Genomic DNA, 26,484 nt, shown 5'->3' on the forward strand with positions numbered 1-26,484 from the left:
ACCTTATATAAGCAGGGGGTGCGTGGTGACACAGTGACAGTTGGTGCTGCAACATATTAACCCTGTATTATAGGGAAAATGATGGAGAGTCCCCTCAGCATCAACACATTGGTTTCTATGATCAGCAGGGAGAGGGGTTGGGGATCTGACAGGGAGTGTGAGGCAGTTGCCTGGCTACAGTAATAAAGGCACATTAGCATGATGGAGTGCAGAGAGAGTGTAATGTATGTGTGAGTGTGTGTCTGTGTGTGTGAACAAGGAGGGTTCTCTCTTTCTCTCAGTGCTCAGTTAATCCGTGTGTCAGTTGATGTTAAGGCAGCATTTTAAGTGCTAGATGGAGAAGGAAACAGACTCAAATACCAGAACACAGAGGAGAGCAGAGGGAAGATAAAAAAAGAGGAGAGGAAAAAAAAAGAACAAGCAGAATCCAGCAGCTCCTGCAAACAAAACAAAAGGATAATATACTTTCCCATCCCCCTGCACACCCACCTTCAAGAAAAAGAAAATCAGGCCAAGGCATAGACCAGAAGACTTCAGGGATCCCCAAAAATCTTTGTTGGGAAGTAGGGCTATCTTTTCTTCGCCAATGCAAAAGGAAATATGCCGCACATTTTTGCCTTTTTCTGCACCAGCTTTCTAGGGGCAGTGCTTGGGGTCAATTTCCCCAACCATATCCAGATAGGTAAGTTGTTGTTTTTGTTTTTTTTTTGTTTGTTTTTTTGGTGGGGGGGGGGGTATGGAGGGAGGCAGAGGGCATTTAATTAGGTGAAAGACATTTCTGGTCTCGTTTGTATTTGATGTGCAGTAGAACCTAAGGAAAAACATGTTCATGATTAACTACGTTGTATTTTATAGGGAAGACCAATGCTGAAGTTTTATTTGTATTATTTTAATAGGAATGATCGCTGCAATTGTTTATTTTATCATAAACTTTGTGTGTATAGGTGGCCAGGACTTAGGTAACCTATATGTTATTTTTCTGATGTCATTTTACCAGATTCTGCTCTCAATACTCCAATTCCTCTGCAAAGCTTCCTCTAATGCATTTACCCTATGCTAATCATGCTAATCGTCAAAATTCTATTAGATTCCAATAACTCCACTCAGACGCATTATTGGGGTATTGCTGAATCTCCATCACGACTTCCTCCCACCTCCAAAGCACCCTATTAACCACTTCCACTCTGTGGGTGCTGGACACAGAGATGCCACCACACTCTTTATGGCAATGCTTTTCTTTTATTGTCCATCCTTGCCAGCACAGCATTTAGGTGTTAAAAAATGAATTTTATGTATAAATATAGCAGTCAAGAGTTGTATATAACTTTATATGTAAAAAATGTATTCTTAGAAATCAACATGCTGTAATCAATTGTTTCTAATAGTAAATGTAAGATGTGAAATGTAATCTATTTTGCACTGAATTGGTATTTTGTGATTTGGCTAATAAATAATCCCTCTATGTATTATTAAAACATTATGATTAATGCAAAGATTGTAATCAATATGTTTAATATGTTCTGTTCTTGGATGTTGTAGAGGCCTGCAGGACATATCATGGTGTATAATCATATTATCCATTGTTACAGCAATGTTTAAGCATAATATGCTGCAATACCACTTCATTTCCACATACATATTTGAACTAAATATTTTAAATATGCTCTTTTTTGTTTCTTTGGAAAAAAATGTACAATATTTTTTTTCTTGCTGTGCCATCTGATTTTTAAATTACATATGCAGTAGTAATGAAAAGGCAACACAAAAGAATATAGAAGTATAGTAGTTTTTATGTATTTCTCTTTATATTGTACATCTCTTTCATGCGAAAGGGACTTGTTATGAAATGCAGTAGCTGAATATGTAACTTTCAATTGTCAAGAAAGTGATTTTTCAAAAATAAAACCATCATGGTTTAGTTTAGGATTTTTATTTATCCCTTTAACCCTGTCACTGCTGAAATGAATATAAATCTTCAGTATGATAAGTCATAGGCAACAATTAAGAAATCTGATTTTCCAACTTTTAATAAAACAATTCTCTTGCTCTTTTATTAAGAACTGTTGCACAGTGAGCAGCCAAGATCCATTCTAAGGCATTTTTCACTTGCATTAGTAGCTTTGCAGTTTCCTGGCTTTCTCTTTCCTCTGTCAGCCACACTGAATCAGTCTCATTCTCTTTGCTTGAATTGCCATCTTAATGCTTTTTGCAGCTTCGCCACCACCTGTAAACACTACCAGAGTAGACCTCTTGGAAGTGAAAACTTCCCTTTAGCCAGCAGCTCAAATGCAGCAATATATAAAGACAAAATGTTTTCTTATATTTTATTTATCAAATTGGTTGTGGACTTAAAAACAAATACATAGTTGTGAATTTGTAGCAAATAAATGTTTTTCTTCATAACAAGAGAAAGATCTAAAATTGCTCAGTTATATCTTCACACTAACCTGGCTTCAGATTTAACATTCATCTACACATTTACAAAAGTAAGGCCTTGGTATAAAATGCAGTCTAACAGTGCTATATCTGTCCTACACTACTCCTCTGCCTCTCTCCATTTGCAACACACATACTGATTTTCTTCCTACAGCTGCTTCAATATTTCTATTCACTGTACATAATGTTTTGTATGTGTGGGGTGGGGGGAGGTTAATTTGTTTTTAATTTAATTTAATTTATTTATTTTTTGCAGGTTTGTGGTATTTATTTTTGCTCATTGATCACATAGACAAAATCAATGTTGACTTCTTCTTTGGAAGGTAGCACACCCCCTCTAAGCAGAGTCCCATTTAGCAAAATGAATTTTGAACACAATGTATTGTCATGTATATACTGACTCTTATCCCTGTCAGCAAGCTTTCTGTCCAATTCATTAAGTATATTCTATTCCTGTTTAAAAGCTTTCCAAATGTTGTATTATTCTTAATTAATGTGCATGGGTAATAAGGTAGTTAAATTGTGTTGTATGATTTTCAAGTGATATCTTATGTAGTCGTCTATCTTTATGTCTTATATAGTGAGGATGTTTTGAGACCCCAAATATTTGACTTCATAAAGAAGACAAATAGAATAAATTGCCAGTCACCTTTTCTGTAAAATAATAACACCAAACAATTGTTAAATTAGCAACCAATTGCTGTGCAAATTATATATTATGTATCAATATAATAGTTTTTATATTTGATTTCTATTAGCACTCTAGTTATTTCAGGAAAATTATATATTTTTTTTCATTAAATATTAGCACTTATTTAAATATTTGTGATGATAATGCAACGAGAAAAACATTCTAAGAGTTATCATACATATTAAATAATAGTGTGTTAGGTCATAATATAGGTAACCAATACTATTAAGATTTTTCTTTAATTATTTCATTATTGGAATCACAAATAACTGATTGAATGGATGTTTTTTCTTGTTTATATCCAAGGTTTAGCAAAACCTATTAACTATTACAATGATGTCTGAATTTTAGGGGGAAAAATAATTCCTGCAGCCTATCAGAAGGATGTTTTATTTTTATAAATCAAATATAATTACTACCATGATGGGAATATGGTTCATGAATCCATTACAATTTCATTAAAGTTATAGAAGCTAAACATTTTTATTGTACATTATGACCTCTTGTTCTATTGTTTGGCATGTAATCATTCATACTTTAGGGCCTTTTTGAAGCCCATATGTGCAAAATCCTATAATTTAATTGACTTTGAGATAAAAGCAGATTCTATGTTTCATTGAAATATGTTTTTTAGCCTATAAATGAACAACCCTATTTAAAGAAATGTAGTTCAGTGTTAGGATACTAGTTTATGATCTATTTATTGGTATGTGTATAAAACCGTCAAGCCTAATTGTAATCGGTGAGTTATTATGAGACTAGAAAAGACGGTACATTTTTATTTGCAGCAAACCCATGTATCTTAGTCCCATGAGATTTGCAGAGACGCCTATGGCTATTGATTTCAAAGATCATTTTATAAATTTAAATAAACTTAAATTATACAAGATACATTAGTAGATGTCATTGAACTAATGTTTTGGATTTCCTTGAGGGGCAGTTTTGATTTTGTAGACATTTTTCTCAAAATATAACATATATACATTCCTATCTCTCTCTGTTCTTCTATGCATCATAAGGGAATTCCAGTATTCCCTCTCTTTATCCCTATATCAAATTCCCCCAGTGTATCATATTCTGGTTTAAGTAAGCAAAATGATAAACTGTCCACTGATAAAAGATTAAGGCTGAAATATCTTGATTTTTAAAAGTTCAGTTTGTATACCGTGATCTCTATGAGATATACAGTGTAACTGTTTATTGTAATCAAGTTTTATTTTATATATTATTTTAAACTAGTTATTTAAAAAACAATATGTTATTACAAACATAGGACTAGATTATATATGCCTGTCTTGGCCTTATTACAGACAATATACTGTTGATATTAGTTTTGTATCTGGCAGCTGATTATTTTATTTTTAAGCAAGTTCACTGTTATGAACCTTAAAACAAAGTAATATAAATATTTGTGCAGCCATACATTGCTGTGCAAGAGAACATCATATAACAAGTAGAGAGTTTTTCTGCATTACTCCCATTACTCCTAGAATCATAACTTTAAGCTCACTAACCTTTTTCAACTTTTATAGAAGGTGGCTGTTATTAATATATATATGTGTATGCATGTGTGTGTGCATGTATGCTTGTGCATGTGTAAACATATATGTGCGTGTATACATATGTGTGTATGTATGTGCATGTGCTGTTATGTGTGTATGAATGTGTGTGGTGTATACAAGAACATTTTTGTCAACTATATTAAAGGGACAGTGAACCCAAAACATTTCTATCATGATTCAGATAGAGCATGCAATTTTAAGCAACTTTCTAATTTACTCCTATTATCACATTTTCTTCATTCTCTTGGTATCTTTATTTTAAAAGCAAGAATGTAAGTTTAGATGCCGGCCCATTTTTGGTGAACAACCTGGGTTGTTCTTGCTGATTGGTGAATAAATTCACCCACCAAAAAACAAGTGCTGTCCATGGTTCTGAACCAAAAATTGTCTGGTTCCTTAGCTTAGATGCCTTCTTTTTCAAATAAAGATAGCAAGAGAACTGAGAAAATTTGATAATAGGAGTAAATTAAAAAGTTGCTTAAAATTGCATGCTCTATCTGAATCACGAAATAAAAGATGTGGGTTCAATGTCCCTTTAAGGTGGCTCTTTTCTTAGATAACTTCTTTTGCAAATAACACATTTGTAACACCTTTGACTGTGATCAACAGTTACATTTTATTAATTATTTTCTTATTCATGTAAATTTGTAACACAAAGTACTATAATTGAGAATATTTAAAGTTGCATTCTGAAATCTGGGAATAAAAGTGTGTATTTATGTCCCTACATGTTGTCCACATTTGCTATTTGCAAGTCATTAAAGGGACCCCAACTCATTTGTCATTCCAGAACGTGCACAGTGAGAATGCACCAATCATCAGCTGCATATGCTCCAAGATAAATATCAGGGTAGTCTTAAAGATGCTAATTTCAGAGTACAAATTAGATATACCATGGTTTACATGTATTTATATTAGATAGATGCTGAAAACAACACTATAAGGAAAATTTAGTCCAGCATGTTTTACACTACCCTTTAAATAATAACGAAACAGTGGGTTTGGGATATACAGAGGAAACTCCAGGCTATACCATTTCCCACTTAAGTTTACTTAACCCTCATACTGCCACACACATATACGAGTCATTATTGTAATTTTGCAGCTAATTTGTCCATACTATTTCAGCTGAGACATCTTCAATAGATTAACCTTTTCAGTCTGTCAGCTTCAAGTAATTACCCCTTTAATTTTAGAATATTTTGTTTTCAATTAACACTGCATTTTGAAATGCATTTGATGATCATGCATGGTGTATTGGTACAATAACTAAATTTGTTTCTAGATGGAAGCAAGCCAGGCAAAATTTATATTTCATTGTAGGTTACTCTTGTGGCCCTCCAGAAACAAATGTGTATGCTGCTTTGTTCAAATATTACACTAGGATATTAGAAAACTGGCAATCAAGTAGTTAAATACATGTACTGCTTCCTATAAAAAAAACTTTACATTTAATTATAGAGGTGCTTGGCCAGGAAGGGTTAACTTTACCAATGTGTATATTCATTGCCTAGAACTTGTGTATACTGACATCTTCTTGCACACCAAAGATCATGTTAATCTTCATGAGCCAAAGCCTCAGAGAACTGAGGGTTGTAGACCAAATAATGGTATGTTAATGAAAAAGTACCGTTTTTATCAGGGAGAGATAATTAAAGATGTTCAAGCTGTTTCCATGAAAAAGCCAGACCAGAGCCAAACATTATATACAGTATGTATACCCAGTGGACCCTGGGCAGATTTTATAATTCAATATTATTAAAAAATAGAATTCAAAGTTAAATGTTGGAGCTATACTGCAAGAATATATCCCGAATTTAGCAGGATTCCTTAAATCAAATGGTTGCATGGAGACTAATTGCATGCTTAATATTTAATTTTTTTATATATATACTGTATATATATATATATATATATATATATATATATATATGCAGTGTATTTACAATTTTAATCATCTTTATTACAATTTATTTTTTTACATACTCACGATATATTGCAACAATGAGCAAATGTTGCTGCTCATTGTCTTCAGCATTTAATTTGATTAATATTTTGCCTGCAATTTAACAGAGAGCATCTGTTGATCATCAAACATTCTAGGCTACTTGTGCACCCAAAATCCCTTTATCAATTTTCTACTTGCATCAAGCTGGCTTCAGTGGGAGAAGACAGATTTTCTGGAACAATTATTACAGTGCTTGCTTTCCCGTTGCTGATGCATGTTGGATCTTTTTGATGATGACTGTATGACATCATTACAGTGCTTGCTTGCCTGTTGCTGAAACATGTTGGATATTTTTTATGTTGACTGTATGACATCATTACAGTACTTGCTTCTCTGTTGCTGATGCATTTTGTATATTTTTGCTGGTGACTGTATGGCATCATTACAGTGCTTGCTTTCCTGTTGCTGATACATGTTGAATATTTTTGATGGTAACTGTATGACATCATTACAGTGCTTGCTTTCCTGTTGCTGATACATGTTGGATATTTTTGATGGTGACCTTATGACATCATTACAGTGCTTGCTTTCCTGTTGCTGATACATGTTGAATATTTTTGATGGTGACTGTATGACATCATTACAGTGCTTGCTTTCCTGTTGCTGATACATGTTGGACATTTTTGATGGTGACTGTATGACATCATTACAGTGCTTGCTTGCCTGTTGCTGATACATGTTGGATATTTTTGATGGTGACTGTATGACATAATTACAGTGCTTGCTTTCCTGTTGCTGATACATGTTGGATATTTTTGATGGTGACCTTATGACATTATTACAGTGCTTGCTTTCCTGTTGCTGATACATGTTGGATATTTTTGATGGTGACTGTATGGCATCATTACAGTGCTTGCTTTCTTGTTGCTGATACATGTTGGATATTTTTGATGGTGACTGAATGACATCATTATACAGTGCTTGCTTTCCTGTTGCTGATACATGTTGAATATTTTTTATGGTAATTGTATGACATCATTATATCCCTAAGGGCAAGCATACCACCAATAAACTTATAGCTTACTGCATTTATTTTTGTTATCCTTTGAAAGAAACCAAATCCTAAATTATAATTTATTGTCTGATTTCTCTTTGTGGACTGGTCAGCATTCCTAGTTGTTTTGTTTTATAGGCCTGTGGGGCTTGTTTGTTAATAGGGTATCTGGAGCTTTTTTTAACAGCCCCTATAGAGCTTTAAAGGGACAATCTACACAACATTTTTTTTTGTTTCACAAAATAGATAATCTCTTTATTACCTAGTTTTGCATAACCAACACTGTTATATTAATAAACCTTTTTACCTAAGTCTCTGCAGACCTCTTATCTCAGTCCTTTTTACAGACATGCTTTTTAGCCAATCAGTGCTGACTTATAAGAAACGCCACAGAAGTGAGCACAATGTTATCTATATAGCACACTTGAACTAGCCCTGTCTAACTGTTAAAATCTTAGAAATTAGCATATGAGTCTACCAAGGTTTAACATTCTACAAAGAATTCCAAGAGAATAAAGCAAATTTGATGATAGAAATAAATTGGAAAGTTGTTTAAAACTGCATGCCTTATCTGCATCATGAACATTTAAATTTGACTTGACTGTCCCTTTAAATACAGTTTTTGTTCTGAGCTCTTTTATAAATAGTCTGATTAATGTAAATAATTTGTTTAAATAATTTAAAGCAGTGTATTCTTATACCAACATATAATTAAAATATATATATGAGGGCCATGATTTTAACGTTGATGGTACTAGGTTTAGAATTACAGAAAGGTACTTAGTTTATCCATTGAAAAGGCTTCCATTAGAGGTGGCATTGAAATACTTTAAGAGAATGTAAAAAACAGTCTACTCCTAAACTTTACTGTTTAAAATAATAGATAATCACTTTATTATTAATTCCCCAGTTTGCACAACCAGCATGGTTATATTAAAGGGACAATCTAGTGAAAAATAAACTTTCATGACTCAGATAGGGCATGTCATTTTAAACAACTTTCTAATTTACCTTTTTTCATCAATTTTGCTTTGTTCTTTTGGTATTCTTAGTTGAAAGCTAAACCTAGGTGTGGGGCATTTGTTCATTTGTGCCATACAGATAACATTGTGCTCACACTAGTGGAGTTACCTAGGAGTCAGCACCAATTGGCTAAAATGCAAGTCTGTCAAATGAACTGAATTAAGGGGCCAGTGTGCAGAGGCTTAGATACAAGGTAATCACAGAGGTAAAAAAGTATATTAATATAACCGTGTTGGTTATGCAGAACTGGGGAATGGGTAATAAAGGGATTATCTATCTTTTTAAACAATAAAAATGTTGGTGTAGACTGTCCCTTTAATATACTTTAACCTCTGTGATTACCTTCTATCCAAGCCTCTTCTGACAGCCACTTGATCACATGACATTATGTATTATCTTTTGACTTTATTTTCTAGTGTAAATATAAAGTGCTCTGTTTTATTACAGCATTTTATTTTGAAACAAGTTATTTTATTTTACTATGTCTTAAGACAGACATCCTCAAACTTGCAGGTTTTGGAACTGCATTTGCCATGATGCTCAGCCAGCTGATATGCTGGCTGAGCATCATGGGAAATGTAGTTCCAAAACCTCTGTAAGGCCATGTTTGAGGATGTCTGTCTTAAAGGGATGTGAAACCCATAATGTTTCTTTCATGATTTAGGTAGAACATACTATTTTAAACAACTTTCCAGTTTACTTCTATTATTAATTATTATTATTATTTGCTTCATTCTCTTGGTATCATTTGTTGAAGTAGCAGCAATGCACTATTGTTTTCTAAAAGAACACATGGGTGAGCAAATGGCCGTTGGTATATATATATTCTATTGAATTTCTCAGTTCACTTTTATATATATATATGTAGCCACCAATCAGCAGCTTTAACCTGGGTTCAATGCTGCTCCTGAGCTTTCCTAGATAAATTTTTCAGCAAAGGATAACAAGAGAAGGAAGCAAATTAAGAAAGTTGTTTAAAATTGTATGTTCTGTCTAAATCATAAATGTCTAATTATAAGCCGGACAGATAACTCAACATGCTAATGCACTGTGGCTGCGCTCTGTAGCAACCTGAGGATTGCAAGTTCGATCCCCGGTGAGGTCCACTCAGCCTTTCATCCTTCCAAGGTCGATAAAATGAGCAGCGCCTTGAGACCCTTATGGGTGATTAGCCGCGCTTTACAAGTAATCCCATACATTATAATTTTACTGTCACTTTAATCTCTGAAATATCATCATGCTGCTCTCAGGGACTGATGATCTCAACCTCCCCTCTCTGGTGAGATAATCTTATATGTCTCATTGGTACCCCAAGGTCCCTTTACTTTCATAAAGGTGATTTTTCTCTTGAGAGCTGTTTATCTCTCAATGCGAAGTTCTGGATGTGAAGGAGAGACACCTACATTGCAAAATAATGCTTTAAAAAAGCCTACAAAGATTTGGAGAGATTCCTCCCCATGCCAGCAAGTTTTTGATCATCAGATCCTAAATGAAGATATCACCATTTATTAGAGCTTACACACCTACCCCTCCTCCTATCTGGTTCATGAGTGGTGTCCTCATTTGGTGTGAGACTCAACAACAACTATGGGGTAAATTTACCATCCCTGCAGGCAGACAGGTTCATAATTAGTGAGCTTATCCTCCTGCAGGCAGACAGGTTCACAATTAGTGAGCTTGTCCTCCTGCAATTGCCACTTGCAATATTTCATCGCACAACAAAATGTATCATTGCGTAAGTGGATTCTTGTGCAATGCATAACAATTGTGCTGGAGTAAGGTATGTCAATCACTCCGAATGAGCGAGTGTCGTGGTAATTAACACCTCCACCTCCTCCTTCTGAGGAGGTGGAGAGGAAAAAAGAAGCAGTTTTTGAAACCCAAATTTTTCTTTCATGATTCAGATAGAGGATGCAATTTAAAGCAACTTTTTAATTTACTCCTATTGTTAATTTTTCTTCTTCTCTTGGTATCTTTAATTGAAAAAGCAGGAATGTAAAGCATAGGAGGCGGCCCATTTTTGGTTTTGCACCCTGGATAGCGCTTGATGATTGGTGTCTACGTTTAGCCACAATCAGCAAACACTACCCAGGTGCTGAATAAAAAATGGACGTCTCCCAAGCTTACATTCCTGCTTTTCAAATAAAGATACCAAGAGAACAAAGAAGAAAAAAATCATAAGAGGAGTATATTAGAAAGCTGCTTAAAATTGCATTCGCTATTTGAATCATGAAAGAAGAAATGGGGGTTTCATATCCCTTTAAATATGTGGCAGCAGGGTCAATTATACAAACCTGCTCCACATAGCCAAGAAAGCTGCAAACAAAGCTTAATACATTTACTGTTCTTGCTAAACAAAACACTGTTTTTAAAATAAAATGTTCCTTTAACTGGTTTTCCTTGCTAACTACTTATTAAGATTAGTTTCAATATTCATAAGTTTAGAGATGGATCTCACAAGTACAGACAACTTGCACAAATAAAAAAAGGAAAACTCTCAATATCAATGGTAGTTTTTAAAGAGACATAAAGGTGTAAAAATAAAAAGCTGTAATGTGTTGGAGCATTTTATTATTGCACTATTGCTTGTATATAACCATGTGTTTAATTCCTGTAAATAGATTTAACATATACAGTAGAGCAATAGAGCATGCAATTTTATGTAACTTTTACATGTATTTATATTATCTAATTTGTTAGTTCTTTTTGTATTTTTTGTTGAAAAAGGTTGGCTCAGAAGCAGCTAATTGGTGGCTGCACATATAGGTCTCTTGCCATTGGCATTCATCTAGTAATAACAAGATACACAACAGGCAACACACAGATGCCGGGCCGGTATCTATAAGAGGCGCAAACGTAAACAGCGAATATATTAAGTAATTAAAAATATATAGATATAATGTGTAGTATACCTTTAACAGGTCTAATAAACTAAAACATATAGTGATTTTATATATATATATATATATATATATATATATTTATATATATATATATATATATAGTGTAAAAACCAATATGTCAGTGATAATAATTGTTCAAATATGATGATATATGTATATATATATATATATATATATATATATAATAAAAAAAATGCAATACAAAAAAATGTCAGATAAAAGTAAAAAACATAAAAAACATATGCAGCATATAAATCAAATATATTAGCAAAATAAACAAAAAGTGAGCATGAGTCAAGTAATTGTATGAATACAAAAAAAAGCAGAAGTCCAAATATAATGGTAACAAAAAGGGAGTCCAAAGGGATAGCTTCCCAATACAAAAGCTATCCAATACCGAAGAGAGTCCACGGCTTCAGGCAGCTCCTCTAATGAGTAAGTATCTAAGTAGATAGGTCTAGAATACAAAAAGTAGAGGGCGCCACATAGTGCAAATCAGACAATTCAAGCACAGGGTATAAGCACAGGTGATATCCTATTCACGTGATGGAGAGCACATATAGTGTGGTATAGGCAGACCGGGTCCAATGAGTCGCCCGGCAGACTCCTTCGCAAACCTAGAAACGAAAGTCTCCTCGTCCAACCAGAGGGAGTTCAGGGATATTAAGGTTATCTCAGGAGATGTCAGGCCAGGTCAGTGGTAAAGATCAGCACTCTTGCAGGCACAATGGCAAGGAAGTTAAATCCAACTCCAATAAAGGAAGTTGCAGCAGCGGGATAAGTAATAAAAATGTATTAAAATGTTAAAACAATAACAATAGCAATGCGTTTCTTCTTATAACAGCACGGTTTCATCAGGTTATCAGTGCCTGGTTTCTCAACAGCCAGGCCGTGGCCCAGAACTGGGCTGTGAAAGCCCTGCTGGTGGGCCCCGACCTGTCATGCCCCCACTGCACACTCTTACACCACTGCACACCAGGGGTAATGTGAGAGCAATCAAGGCCCCAGGAAAACTGTCTCACACTGACCCAAATGTATTCAAATTTATGCATATGAACATGGCACCCTCCCTGCCCTGCCCCCAACAGGCCCCCCAACCTCCAGAGCCAGGACCCCCAACATTAAGGGCCAGAGAAAGGCCCCCTAACCTCCAGGGCCAGACCCCACATTACATGGCCCTCACAGTGCCAGACCCCCGGCAGGACCCCCTCCACTCCAGGGCCCCCACTTAAACGACACTTAACTGCTTAGTTACTGATAGGACAACTGAAAACTCCAGCTTAACAAACACACCAGGAGCCATTAGGATGCCATTTGTGGGCCCCCCTACTTGCTGGTGCCTCGGCCCAGGTCCTATTTGCGTGGCTGATCAGCCCGCCCCTGCTGCTTACTATATATATAAAACTACCGGGCCCTGGACATGTCCAGCTAAAGTTTACTGGGCCTTGAAGTCACCGTGGTTGAGAACCACTGATCTAGTGCATTACTGCTCATTCAACAAAGGATATCAAGAGACTGAAACACATTAGATATTAAAAGTAAATTGGAAAGTTGTTTAAAATTGTATAATCTACCTGAATCATGAAAGAAAATATTTGGGATAATTTCCCTTTAAAGACAGACCAAGAGCAGCAATGCACTACTGGGAACACATCTGGTGAGCCAATCACAAGAGATAATTGTGTGTAGCCACCAATCACCAGCAACTCCCAGTAGAGCATTGCTGCTCCTAAACCTAACTAGGTACACTTTTAACAAAGGATACCAGGTGAGTGAAGTAGATTTGTTTATAGAAGTAAATTGAAAAGTCTCTTAATTGCTCTATTTGATCCATGAACATTTAATTTTTATTTTTATTCCCCTTTATGTTTTGAGGATGTGAACAAAACTCCTTATCAGGCATGGATGCTTGGGGTGGGAGATTATAATTTTCTTGTTCTGGATAAAAACAAATCACATATTTATAAAGGAACTGTCTAACAAAATACATATTTGAAAAAGGACTGTCTTACAAAGTACAATTTTAAAAAGGCACTGTTTTACAAAATACACATCTAAAAAGGGACTGTTTTACAAAATACATATTTAAAAGAGACTCTCTTACAAAGTACATATTTAAAAAGGAACTGTCTTATGAAATACATATTTAAAAGGGACTGTCTTACAAAGTACATATTTAAAAGGGACTGTCTTACAAAATACATATTTAAAAGGGACTGTCTTACAAAATACATATTTTAAAAAGGGACTGTCTTACAAAGTACATATTTAAAAAAGGGACTGTCTTATGTATTACAAAGTATTTAAAACTAAGTACATATTTAAAAAGGGAGTACCTTGTCTTACTATTTACATCTTTAGGAATTGGTGGGTGCTACAACATTGATTGGGTTGCCCTGGACCTGCCATTAGGATCTAATTCTATCGAATTTCTCAGTTCACCTACAAGTTGTGATCCTGAAAATTGTTTCTTTTATCAAGTTTTGAAAAAAAAAAATTAAGCATTTTTTTCTTGTTTTTTTTTTTTATCACTGTTATATTTTGGCTAGTGCTAAAAACAGACATAAATCAGAACTACACTGTGCTCATATGTTTAAAGGGACATTAAACACAAAATACATTGTATAATTATAGTATTATGGTTGTTATTTATCACCCTCCTTAGTCATGGGTGCCGCCATTTTGAAATCTAACTTTTAGAATTTAGAGCATTCCATTGTTGCTGTGTTTGCACATGTACAACAACTCACCTTTAGATATCTGTTGTGAAACCAATGTTCCAAAATGTTAGCACCTATAATTAGAGGGAGGTGCATGAAATGTACTTTGTCTTTAATGTCCATTTAATATTCTCTGCCTTATTATAATATCCTATATGCATAACGTCTTGAAAAAGTAGATTAAATGGATATAAAATTGTGAAAAGAAGAAAGTGCTCTATTTGTTAATCCCCTGAAAAGGGGTTAAATGCTTCATTATAGATACACAGCAGTAATACACTACTGTGAACTAGCTTGCGATTGGTGGCTACACAATAATGCCTTTTGTTATTGGCTGAAACGGAGGCCGATTTTCTAGCATTTGCCAAATTAGACTGAAAAATCATGACAAAACTTACAGGGCTGCCCTCAGGGAGTTCTAGAAAATAATATTCACTAGAAAGGGAAACTTTACAGGATTGAGAGGTTAGTAGAAAGCAGGGGGCACACTTTCAAAATTATGTACTGCTGCCAATACAAATCAGATTAAGCTGATAAAAGCGTATAGTGTATTACAATCACCTCTATTTTCTCATGTGTTTTTGTATTAGACTAATAAGTGTTTTTGCGTTTTTTTGACACAATCATGTTACCTTTCATTTTGTGAGATAAAACAGCAAGATCTGCAAAGGGAAAATGTTTACAGAATTTTCCAGACCTGGCTGAGAGCTTTCAACTGTACCCATCTAATGCTCCTGTTTAGCCCAGTAGCAGAGGAAGGAACACTCATTTTATAATAAGAAAAACAATAGGCCTTGAATTTCATGTTTTAATTTAAATTTCACAGGCTTTTTTGCATGTGCAGTACAGTTTTCTTACGCTTTCTGTTGCACACATTAAAGGGCAGTAAAACACAACTTTTTTCTTTCATGATTTAGTTAGAATATACCATTTTAAACAATTTTTCAAACTATTTGTATGATCAATTTTGTTTAATTCTCATGAAATACTTTATTGAACAAACAGTGCACTACTGGGGACAAGCTGAACACATCAGTAAGCCAAGGACCCAATGACAGAAGGTATATATGAGCAGCCATCAATCAGCAGAGCTATCCCATAACTCTTGAGCCTACCTAGGTATGCTTTTCAACAAAGGATACAAAGAGAACAAAGCAAATAAGAAAATAGAAGTAAATTGGAAAGTTGTTTAAAATGGTATTCTCTATCTACATTATGAAAGAACAGTTTTGGGTTTAATATTCATTTACTGTAAATAAAAAAATATATTTCCAGTGTAATTTTAATATGAATAATAATTTTTCAATAAAATATGATCTTTGCAGAACAATTGTGTTAAACATTTTAATATAATTTAATTATTTTTTTTTAACAGCATCTTTTTATTTAAATATTTCATTTATTTATTCATTTATTTCATATAATTTTTTTTTTTAAGTCTTATTGAAATGCAGCCATTTACCTCCATGGAAGACCCCATTGTGAGACCTACTGGTTCACAAGGTTAAAATTGCTTTTAGAGAATTCCATGGGGGACACCATCGTACAAAAGACCTTTAAATAATCATGTTCCAGATGTGTTCAGCTAGGTCACAGCAGTGCATTGCTGAATTTAACCATTTGAAGGGATTAAACAGGTCATTTTATTATTGAGCTATTGGTTGTAAATACCACAGTAGAACATAATTATTTTTTTGCCTTTTTATGTCTCTTAAATAAAAAGGTGTTATTTGTGTTCATAAAATAGCCACACATATGTTGCTGTCATGTACCTACACAAGTCATATATTGTTTTTTTTTCTGCAGTAAAAAATTAGCTTGCGTCTATATAGAGCAAAGCCTCATAGCATAAATATTGAAAGTGCACTTTTTTATTGGAGATAAATCCATGTCATAAAATTAGGTACTGATTCTTCTCTGTTCAAAATTGGAGACATGTAAAATAAGAATAGACGCATGGTGATGGGTGCTTTGAGTGAATGCTAAAAAAGAGATGGAAGAGGACACAGAGAAAACATTTATAACTAAATTAGAGAAGAGGGAATTAAAAAAAAGATAAATGATGAAAGATGATGCCGCTGGACATGAAAAATGGCTGCCCTTGTTTCTACCTCCATGCTCATCATTTGTAATATACACACTGAGGTGAATAACTGATTTAAAATATTATTATTATACTTTATTTATAAAGCACCAACATATTCCGCAGCACTGTACTTGGATATAATTTGTTTAAATAAAAGAATGATACCAAACTTGTAAGAGACAAGACAACATTTGACAAACAAATACAGGAGGAATTGAGGGCCCTATTCACTTGGAAACTTAGAATCTTGAAAGGTAGGAGGGTTAGAAACAGGGGGTTTAGGGCTGCAAGGTTGAGAATGATGTTAATACAGAGTTAGACTGGGGCAATTATTAGGTAAGTAGAATTTATTTGTTACTGAGTTGGGTTGTAGAGTGACGGGAAAATGTGGATTAGCCTGACAGAGGCATTAAAGGGACAGTAAAGTCAAAACTAAACTTTCATGATTCAGATAGGACATGCAATTTTAAACAACTTTCCAATTTACTTTTATCATCAAATTTGCTTTGTTCCCTTGGTGGTATTTTTGAAAAGCTAAACCTAGCAAGGCTCAAACTGATCTCTAAACTGTTGAAAACCGCCTCTTAGCTCAGAGCATTTTGAAAGTCTTTCACAGTTAGACAGTGTTAGTTCATGTGTGTCATATAGATAACATTGTGCTCACTCCCGTAAAGTTATTTAGGAGTCTTCACTGATTGACTACACTGCATGTCTGTCAAAGCACTTAGATAAGGAGGCTGTCTGCAGAGGCTTAGATACAAGGTAATCACAGAGGTAAAAAGTGTTTTAATATAACTGTGTTGGTTACGCAAAAACGGGGAATGGGTAATAAAGGGATTATCTATCTTTTTAAATAAGAACAATTTTGGTGTAGACTGTCCCTTTAAGTATGGATTGAAGGGGGGAGAGGTGGGAGAAAAGAATGCCAGTGATTGAAGTAGTCAAGTCAAGGAATTACAAGGTATTGAATTATTTTCTTTGTGGTGTTAGCACCCTGAAACGGGCGAATGTTGGAAATATTTTGTAGGTGGTTATGGCAATATAAAGCGAGTGATTGGATGTGGGGGATGATGAACAGGTTAGAGTCAAGTGTAACCTAGAGGCAGTGGACTTGTGCTGATGGGGAGATAGTTATACCATTGACAGTGATAGAAAAGTCAGAAATCGGAGTGGAGGGGGGATTGGAAGGAGCTCAGTCTTTGACATGCTAATCTTTAGGTGGTGAGAGGCCATCCAGGAAAAAATGCTAAACAAGCAGTTGCTGACGTGAGAAAGGACAGAGGGAGGGAAACCAGGGGTGGAATTGTTTTAATATCGACAGTGTCAAACAGAGCATGACTCTTTGTATAGTACAAACTTAGAGACATAAGTGCTGATGGTGACTTAGGGCCTGATTCTAAAAAAACTCTCTGGGCTGATGAGATTCTCTAAGAGAGTCCTTCTATTTCCTTGGTGAAATTATATAACACCATTTTTTACCCTGAAAACAGGGTGTCTCGCTAAAGGCAGTGTAAGGACCAGCATGGGACTGTAGCAACCTAAGGGTTAAGGCTGTAGGGAGTGAGATAGGAGTAGAGGGCTGGGTAGTGAAGCTAGTGTAACAATGTTGCAAGTTTGGGGAGGAGCCCCTACCTGACCTTTAAGAAGTGCAGCTTTCAGTTCCCTTTCCCTCTTCCCCTGGTATCCTGAAGCAGAGACGTTTCCCCTCCCTCCCTCTCTAGTTATGGCGGCCCGCAATCGACATTTCGATAGGTGGCTATGGCATAGTTATGATTAGTCAATCTAAGCTCAGTAAGACCATAGCGGTAATCTATGATTCTCCCTATTTCTGTTTACTCGGTTCGAGAGCCCGGGTAGCAGTTACCCTCATAGGGGGAGAACCCTTTGCACCCTGACTGCGGGAGGTAGCGTCCCTGTTGTGTGGGAGAGGGTGAATGGGGGGAGTGATGGCCAATCTAAAAGCGGGAGGGGCGGATAGCCTCAGGTGCACATGAGGTGCCCCTCCTTCCCCTTGTGGGTGGGTCCATCAGCTTGCAACCCTCAGTAGCATCTCCCAGGGCAGAGGGGACCCTCCCCTCTGCTGCAGCTTCCGTTTAGGGCCGCTGACCTCCAGTAGCGCTGTGTTAGTCAGCTCTTGCTTGCCGCCTGCCTAGCCTTGTTGGCTCTTAAGTTTTTTATTTACTGTTTTAATAAACAATTTTTAACCTTTGACGGTTGAAAAATGTACCCATATATAAGTGTGGTGTCGTTATTTAATTAGTTATGTACAGTTAAGTTATTATAAGTTATGGTTAATTTATGTTAGTGATTCCCTCTCTGCTGGTAATGAACTGTAAGCCTTTTATCCCTTAGGGGGCATATACTGCATTTTAGTATAGGAAGGAGATACATACATTACAAAAGTGCACAATGAAAATTGTAATTTAAAAATAATACACAACTAATAATTCAACAATTCACATAAAAAATTGTATTGTTAAAGTGCATCATAAATCGTAGCAAAATTGTTAACCAAAATCATATTTTATCAAAAACGTAAAATTTGTATGAAAATTACACAGAAATAAATTGTATTAAATTGTAATTTAAGTACACTGAATGTGCAAAGATACACATAGAAATTTGTACTTACAAGTACAAAATACAAAGGATAATTGTTTTTTTCATAAAATGAGTGAGCATGGGCGCTGCATGGGCATACATAAATTGTTTCTTAAATCCCAATGTAATTCCGTAAACATATCCCTCCTGCAGATCTCATAGTATGTTCTCGCAAATTTAAAGGAGGCGAGCTTTTATAAAAATACGCAAAAATGAAATACTCTGAAAGGAAAACCTATGTATACGAAAATAACAGCAAATTTAAGGTACAGTGCACTGAAAGCAATTAAATTTGATTTGTATTAGGCGTAATATTAAAGTTTAAACATATGCCGGTGTTTCCCTGCATTGTTCACTTTTACATAACAGAGATCTCTAATTATTTCTATAGGAGATATGTCGCCACTCGCAGGGACAGCTGCTTTTTTAATAGAATTCCATGAGGGCTTCCCCTGCGAGTGTCAGCATGAAAAAATATGCCTAGCACTATAACTAAATAATTTCCTCTTAATGCGTTTTCAATGACATTCAATAAAGTACCTAAGTATTGACCTTTGTGTATATGTATGTATGTATATAGACAGTATATATTTTATATATATATATATATATATATATATATATATATATAAATCACCTTGAGATTTAACTATAAAAGGTTTAGTTATATGTAGTGAAACCACTTTGCAATATACTTTAATTATAATCTCCTTTTCATGTAAGTTAGTTCTGAAAATAATGGCTTTCTCTAATTCTAAGAACTGGAAATGTTCCCTGCAGATTTATGAAGGCTAACCCTGCTACTTATATTTTACTAATTGGCTTTAATTTACAACAAAGCAATGCACTTTATACTAACAATATACTAACAATATAACTGTGATTAGTCTTGTTGTCTACAGACTCAAGTTCATATGCTACTCCAAATAAGGCAAATGGTGGCTGGAGTTTGTATATTGAAAAACAAGTGCAGCAAACAAGATGTTAATTTGTTTTAAAAATGTTTAGACTGGTTGATATGTTATTCTATACCAAGATAACAGAAGTGTCTTGTTATTGCAAGATGTTTATTGTTCCTTTAAGGGGAAAACATATTACAAAACAGTATTTCTTTAACCCTTTGATGACAGGGTTAATTTGTCTACATCGGAACAAAGTTCCGATGTAAACAAATTGAAGTCACGCGATCGTGCACGCGATCGCAAGAATTTAATGATGGGATTGTGTCAGGCTTTGTCCCTATGAAGCTAGGCACACCCTCCAGACCGCTTCAATGCTGACAAATGGCTAGGACGTTCTATTCTGTCCTAACGGCTCTCAGCCCGGCGCGGTTAGAATGGAGTAGAACGTCATAACCGCGTTAAAAGGTTAACCAGAGCATGGGGAAAACAATGGTTAGCAATATAGAGATCTTCTTTTTTTATCTTTATATCCCTTTTAGATAATTCAGTTACAAAACACACCTATCTGCCTCTGTCTGTTCTATTTATTTATGCAGTTATATAATACATAAAAAGGTGTTACTAGAAATATCATTGTGTAGCTTAGATATAACCATATGCATTCATTAAACAATTAGATTTATATACAACTCATAAATGCACGTTATACAAGTATATTCATAAGGGAGCAATGTCCTTCTCTGTATTAATGCTGTTGTCATATAGGGATTCCTAATTTCCTCCGATGCATCTGCAGAGTATTCTATCCTCACATAATATGTCTTTATTTTAGCACGGAAGTAAATTGTAAAGCGCATAAACGCAGCAATAAAGTTTCATATTTGTAATTTATTACACTATTGATATATAGTTTACCTATTTAGTTTATGTATCACCCTGTCTGAATTACAATAGGGTAAATATTAAATATTAATATTAAATCAGAAAATACACCAGTTGCAGCAGCGTAATTATGGAAGTTGAATATTGTTTATTTTATTTCCGCATATATGGAATTTCACTTTTCTGCTTGTAATTTATACCTTACTCAAATAATGTTTTGTTTTCCCTTAAAGGGACATAAAAGAACAAAAAGAAAATGCTTTTATGTGCGAGATCATTTTGTTATTGTACTTTTACTCGCATATATCTATGTATTCACCCCATGTAAATTAGTTAAATGCATAGTTAAAGTCAGTTCCAGAGCAGCAATGTACTACTGGGAGCTAGTACACACTAGTAAGCCAATGATAAGAGACATATGAGTGTAGGCACTAAACGTGAATTTGTGTCATTTGTTTAAAAATGAATGCTGAATATGGCCACTGCTGGCGGTATTTGTCTCTTTTCGGAGCTGAATTTCTTCTTGTTAAGTGAAGCAAACAAAGATCGGGATTTGCACAGATCTTTGTGTGTTACACTTTCACAAGAAACAAAGAACTGAATTTAGCTGGTAGCGGCCATATTTGGCATTCAGTTTAAAACAAATGATACAAATGCACATGTTTAGTAGGCACCAATCACCAGCTAGGTACCAGTAGTGCCTTACTATACCTGTACCTACCTAAATATGCTACCTAGGAATCAAGTCACATGTCCTGGTTTCCAGGACCTGCACAGACTTTACTCTGATCAAGTCCACCTACAACACCTTTCTCGCCCACAGTAGAGCCAATGTCCTGTCCCTCCTTTCAAAGCTTCGCCCACCAAACACTGGTGACCCACTGCCCACAGGTATCCTCATCCCCTTGTTCTGGAATGGAAAGTTGTTAGGAGGTAAGCTCATATATGTGAAGCCACCAATCACCAGTTACCTCTAAGGGGCCAATTTATCATATGCTGTAGCGAATCATTTCCGCCCAGCATCGCTAAATGCTAACAGCATACGCTGTCGGCATTTAACATTGCACACACTCTGGTGAAATGCTTTGGTAATGCCCCCCCCTGCACATTCGCGGCCAATCGGCAACTAGCACGGGGTGTCAATTATCCCAATCGGATTTGGATGATTGAAGTCTGCCACCTAAAAGGTGGTGGACAAGTTAAGGAGCAACGACCTTATGACCACTGCTTCTTAACTTAAGTTTCCGGTGAGCTGGAAACTACGGGGGTAGATTGCAGCATCCACTGCTTGGTAAATCTACCCCTAAGAAGTGTATTACTGCTCTTTAGCATACCTAGGTACACTCTTCAACAAAGGATACCAATAGAGCAAAACATTTGATAACAGAAGTATATTTAAAAGTATTTTAAATTATCTTAACAATTAAATTTAATTTTCTTTCCATTCTTATTTTACACAAAATAGTAAAACAATATACAAACATAATTTCCTTGCACAATAATGTATATGAATAAACACCACACTAAATCATGTTACAATACTTTTGCATGCCAAAGGGTTAAATGAAAGATGTAAAATTAGACGTGCATTCGGCATTCATTTGTATAATCGTATGCAGAATATGGCCGTGGGTGGCGGCATTAAACGTTTTTCGGAGCTTGATTTATTTGTTTAATAGTGAAACGCACTAAGATCTGGATTTGCACAGATCTCTGTAATTGCACTATTATAAAAATAACATGCAGCTATATTTGGCATTTGTTTATAAAAATAACACGCAGCCATATTTGGCATTTGTTTATAAAAATAACACGCAGCCATATTTGGCATTTGTTTATAAAAATGAATGAGGAATGCACATGTCTAAAATATATGTTGAAGCTATTAAGATGTATGTTTCTGCACCACTAATACTGCAGCTCTCTAGCTGATATGAACAAGCAGAAAGAAATGTCCACAAGCCTAAAACAAAAAAGTGTGTTTTCTGCAACAAAACATTGGTGTAAAAATGTTACATTTTAAAGTATGTGGGTATTTTTACAAAACAAGGAAATCTCACAATAAGTTCATTTATAATCTAGGGGGCACACTGCCACACACAGATTATTTGCTCTCAAAAAAATGGCTGTTTTATCAGGCATGATGAGATCTGAGAATTGCGTTGCAAGAGAAGGGTTTTTTGTACACTGAGGCTGCATTGTCTTTGTGGTGTGCAGTCACAGATTAGACAAGAAGCAGTAGTAACCTGATCTCTGCCTTTTTTAGCCAGTGCTTTCAGCCCTATATTATGGTGTAGCAACATTATGTGCTCCATTTATTAAGCAGCGGATGTTGCTTCGGAGCCCCAATGTTTCAGGCTTGCCTGAAATGGAAGTTAAGATCCGATCCGATTAGTATGATTGACAGCCCCTGCTAGTGGCCGATTGTCCGCCAGTGAGGAGGGGACGGCATTGCACAAGCATTTCATAAGAAATGCTTGTGCAATGTTAAATGCAGACAGCATATGCTGTCGTCATTTAGCGAGGTCGAGCGGATATGATTCACTACACCGAATCATGTCTGCTCGATTTGTAATAAATAGGTTTAAGTGACTTAAAGTTGTTTTATCCAAACTTATTGATTTTATTCCCCCTCCCCATATGGGGTTTTAGAAAAGATAGTTAGAAAAAATAGTTAAAGATTTTTGTGTTAGAGATGTTCTTCTTGATATTGTTTCTGATCACAGAAAGGTTCTGGTTTATTCAAGTGAGTTGAGGTGGAGGCGCCCATGTGTAATTTCTCAGGCTCGTTATATTTTAAGATTTGGAGGAATTTCTCTAGGAAAGAGATTTGATTTGGGGCATTGTGAGAGACTGTTTACCGACTAGACAATTCCAGCATAGAAGGGGGTTAGTGGTAAGAAAAAAGTGCCCCAGACTTAACTGTACAGTTAATGAAACATCCATGTGTTTTGGAATTGTCCTTTTGCCCAGGAGGTGTGGAGACTCGCAGGGCCACTTATTAAATGGATGGTTGGGATTCAGTTTTTTATTTCATGAGGCAGTTTTATATGGTTTGCAAACATAGATAAAGCTTAATTTGTATGTGTATGGACAATTAATTGTTTTGAAGCTTTGTGGAAAGTTAGAAATATTTTATTTAAGAAAGAGACAGCTAGATTATAAGTCTGTGCGTTCGTCTTTTAATGCTGAAAATTTGGTATTTTCAGTGTTAAAACAGCACTGCAGCCATGACAAGTCTTGTCGGTATAGCTGTATTGCAAGCCTTTTAGCCTGTAACGCAACGTTAGTACTGCACTCATAAAAAGGCTAAAAAGTGAGCGTTACACTCTAAAACAACAAGATCCGTAATGCCATCTGAAGTCAGTAGTCATGAGTTTTACACTACAAAGCTGTAACATAAAACTCCTAACTAATGTGTTAAAAACCCATAAACTACCTATTAACCCCTTAACCAAGGCCCTCCCGTATCGTAAACACTATAATACATTTATTAACCCCTAATCTGCTGCTCCCGACATCGCTGCCACTAATAAAATTTATTAACCCCTATTCTGCCTCTCCCTGACATCGTCACCACTATACTAAAGTTATTAACCCCTAAACCGCCTCCCTCCCGCTTCGCGAACACTATTTAAATATTATTAACCCTATTAGCCGAAAAAAAAAAAAAAAAAAACACAATTAAATATAATAAATTAAACTATTAAATCCTAAACCGAAAGCCCCCCACATTGCAATAAAATAATTTAAACTAGTAACCCCTAAACCTAACATCCCCCTAACGTTATATTAAAATTACAATTTCCCTAGCTTAAATTACATTTAAATTTACCTGTCAAATTAAAAAAACTAAGTTTAAACTAACAATTAAACTAATACAATTATTAAACTAAAATTAAACTAACTACCAATTAAATAAACTAAACTACACATTAAAACAATCGTAACACTACTCTAAAAATTACAAAGTATCAAATTACAAAAAAAAAAACTAAATTACAAAAAATAACAAACACTAAATTACGGAAAATAACAAACGAAATGATCAAATATAAAAAAGAATTACACCTAATCTAATAGCCCTATCAAAATAAAAAAGCCCACCCAAAAAAAAAAAACCTAGCCTACATTAAACTATCAATGGCCCTTAAAAGGGCCTTTTGTGGGGCATTGCCCCAAAGATATTAGCTCTTTTACCTGTAAAAAAAAAATACAAAGACTCCTCAACAGTAAAACCCACCACCCAACCATCCCAAAATAAAAAACCTAAATTTATAAAAAAAAAAAACTAAGCTACTCATTGCCCTGAAAAGGGCATTTGTATGGGTATTTCCCTTAAAAGGGCATTTAGTGGGGGCGTGTCCAGGCGGCGGCCATAACAGGTCACAATATCTAAGGCTCTAGAGGAGAATCCAGTAATCCGCTGATTATAGTCGGAAATCCCCAGCATTATATATTTTTGACAGCTTGGGTGGATAGCTCAACATAAGCTCATCAACCTGATACCATCTCTGCTGGGTTTATGATTTTATAGCCCAGATCTGGGCCGATGGAACTTTAGGCAGCGGCCTACCATGAGTTTAATCCCCCCCCCCCCGTGACCTGGTGTAATAGCTGAAGGATGGCTTATAATAAAATGGAAGACTTCCCTACTACATTACAATCCTTTCTAGCAGATATGGAACAGAAAATGGACCGCAACTTTGATGATCTTATAACGCTTGTGCAGAGGGGAGACTAGGAGTGCTCTTTGGAGAGAGAAAATGGCCTTTTGGAGAAAGAAGATGGAATGATCTGTCATACACCGGAAAACACCCAGATTACAGGGAGTTTACTCAAGTGAGAGTTACTGCTGGCGGAAACCCCGATTTCTATTGATCACCTAGCCATAGAATGGGAAACAGAAAGAGACCGAAGCCTAGTGAGAGACTTGCCTTTGGCAGTTTCCTGGAGTGGTGCGACCAGCCCTCCGGAGATTTGCCGGGGCATCTCTCCTACTCACACTCGGCTAGCTCACAACCCGTAGAGGCTCAAGATCAGGGAGGAGAAGAACCTATCTCAATCTTTCCACTTGCTTACGGGACAGTATTGTCGTTCCTGCAGTCGAGCTTGTTGGACTCCCCAGAGGTCCCTTCCTACTGTTACGACATGATTGCAGCTCAATGGATTACTGTTTGGTTTGAATCGGCTAGCTTACAAGGCTTTTTTGCACTATGTGGAGTGGGATGAAGAGGGGACTTGGTAGTTCTTCTGTTAATTTTTTCGTTCTAAATAGCTGTTAAACGATTTCCAACTCCTGTCTTACTCTTGTTTAATCCTATCATTTTGGTTACCGCTGCAGACTTATACTTGTCCCAAACATTTGGAGAGCACAGAATAACTTTGCTAAAGAAATGTTTGAACTGTTAGATGTGACATTTGCTTTCTCATTGTGTATTTTCTTTTTCTTCCATATATAATATTTAGTTAGCTTTACCAGCTTGTACTTAAGGGGGATGGTTATGATAATGTTTAGGTGAGATTTCCAATATCAAGGTGTTTTTAATGCATATACGGCTAGATTTAGAGTTTGGCGTTAGCCGTCAAAACCAGCGTTAGAGGCTCCTAATGCTGGTTTTGGGCTACCGCTGGTATTTAGAGTCTTGTAGGTAAGGGTCTAACACTCACTTTGCA

The 26,484-nt window shown here is 35.6% G+C and overlaps 1 protein-coding gene across 2 annotated transcripts in view; it reads left to right on the forward strand.

The window, feature by feature from the left end:
* Positions 1-210: 210 nt before the first annotated feature.
* The window catches only part of GRIA1 (glutamate ionotropic receptor AMPA type subunit 1), a 411,236-nt gene continuing 384,962 nt past the window's right edge, over positions 211-26,484 (forward strand). For both annotated transcript variants that reach the window (XM_053718693.1, XM_053718694.1), the window contains exon 1: positions 211-682. In XM_053718693.1, coding sequence (XP_053574668.1) covers positions 601-682 — 82 coding nt within the window. In that variant the 5' untranslated portion in view covers positions 211-600. The remainder of the gene's footprint in view (positions 683-26,484) is intronic.

This window comes from Bombina bombina, chromosome 6 (assembly GCF_027579735.1).
Source record: "Bombina bombina isolate aBomBom1 chromosome 6, aBomBom1.pri, whole genome shotgun sequence".
NCBI lineage: Eukaryota > Metazoa > Chordata > Amphibia > Anura > Bombinatoridae > Bombina > Bombina bombina.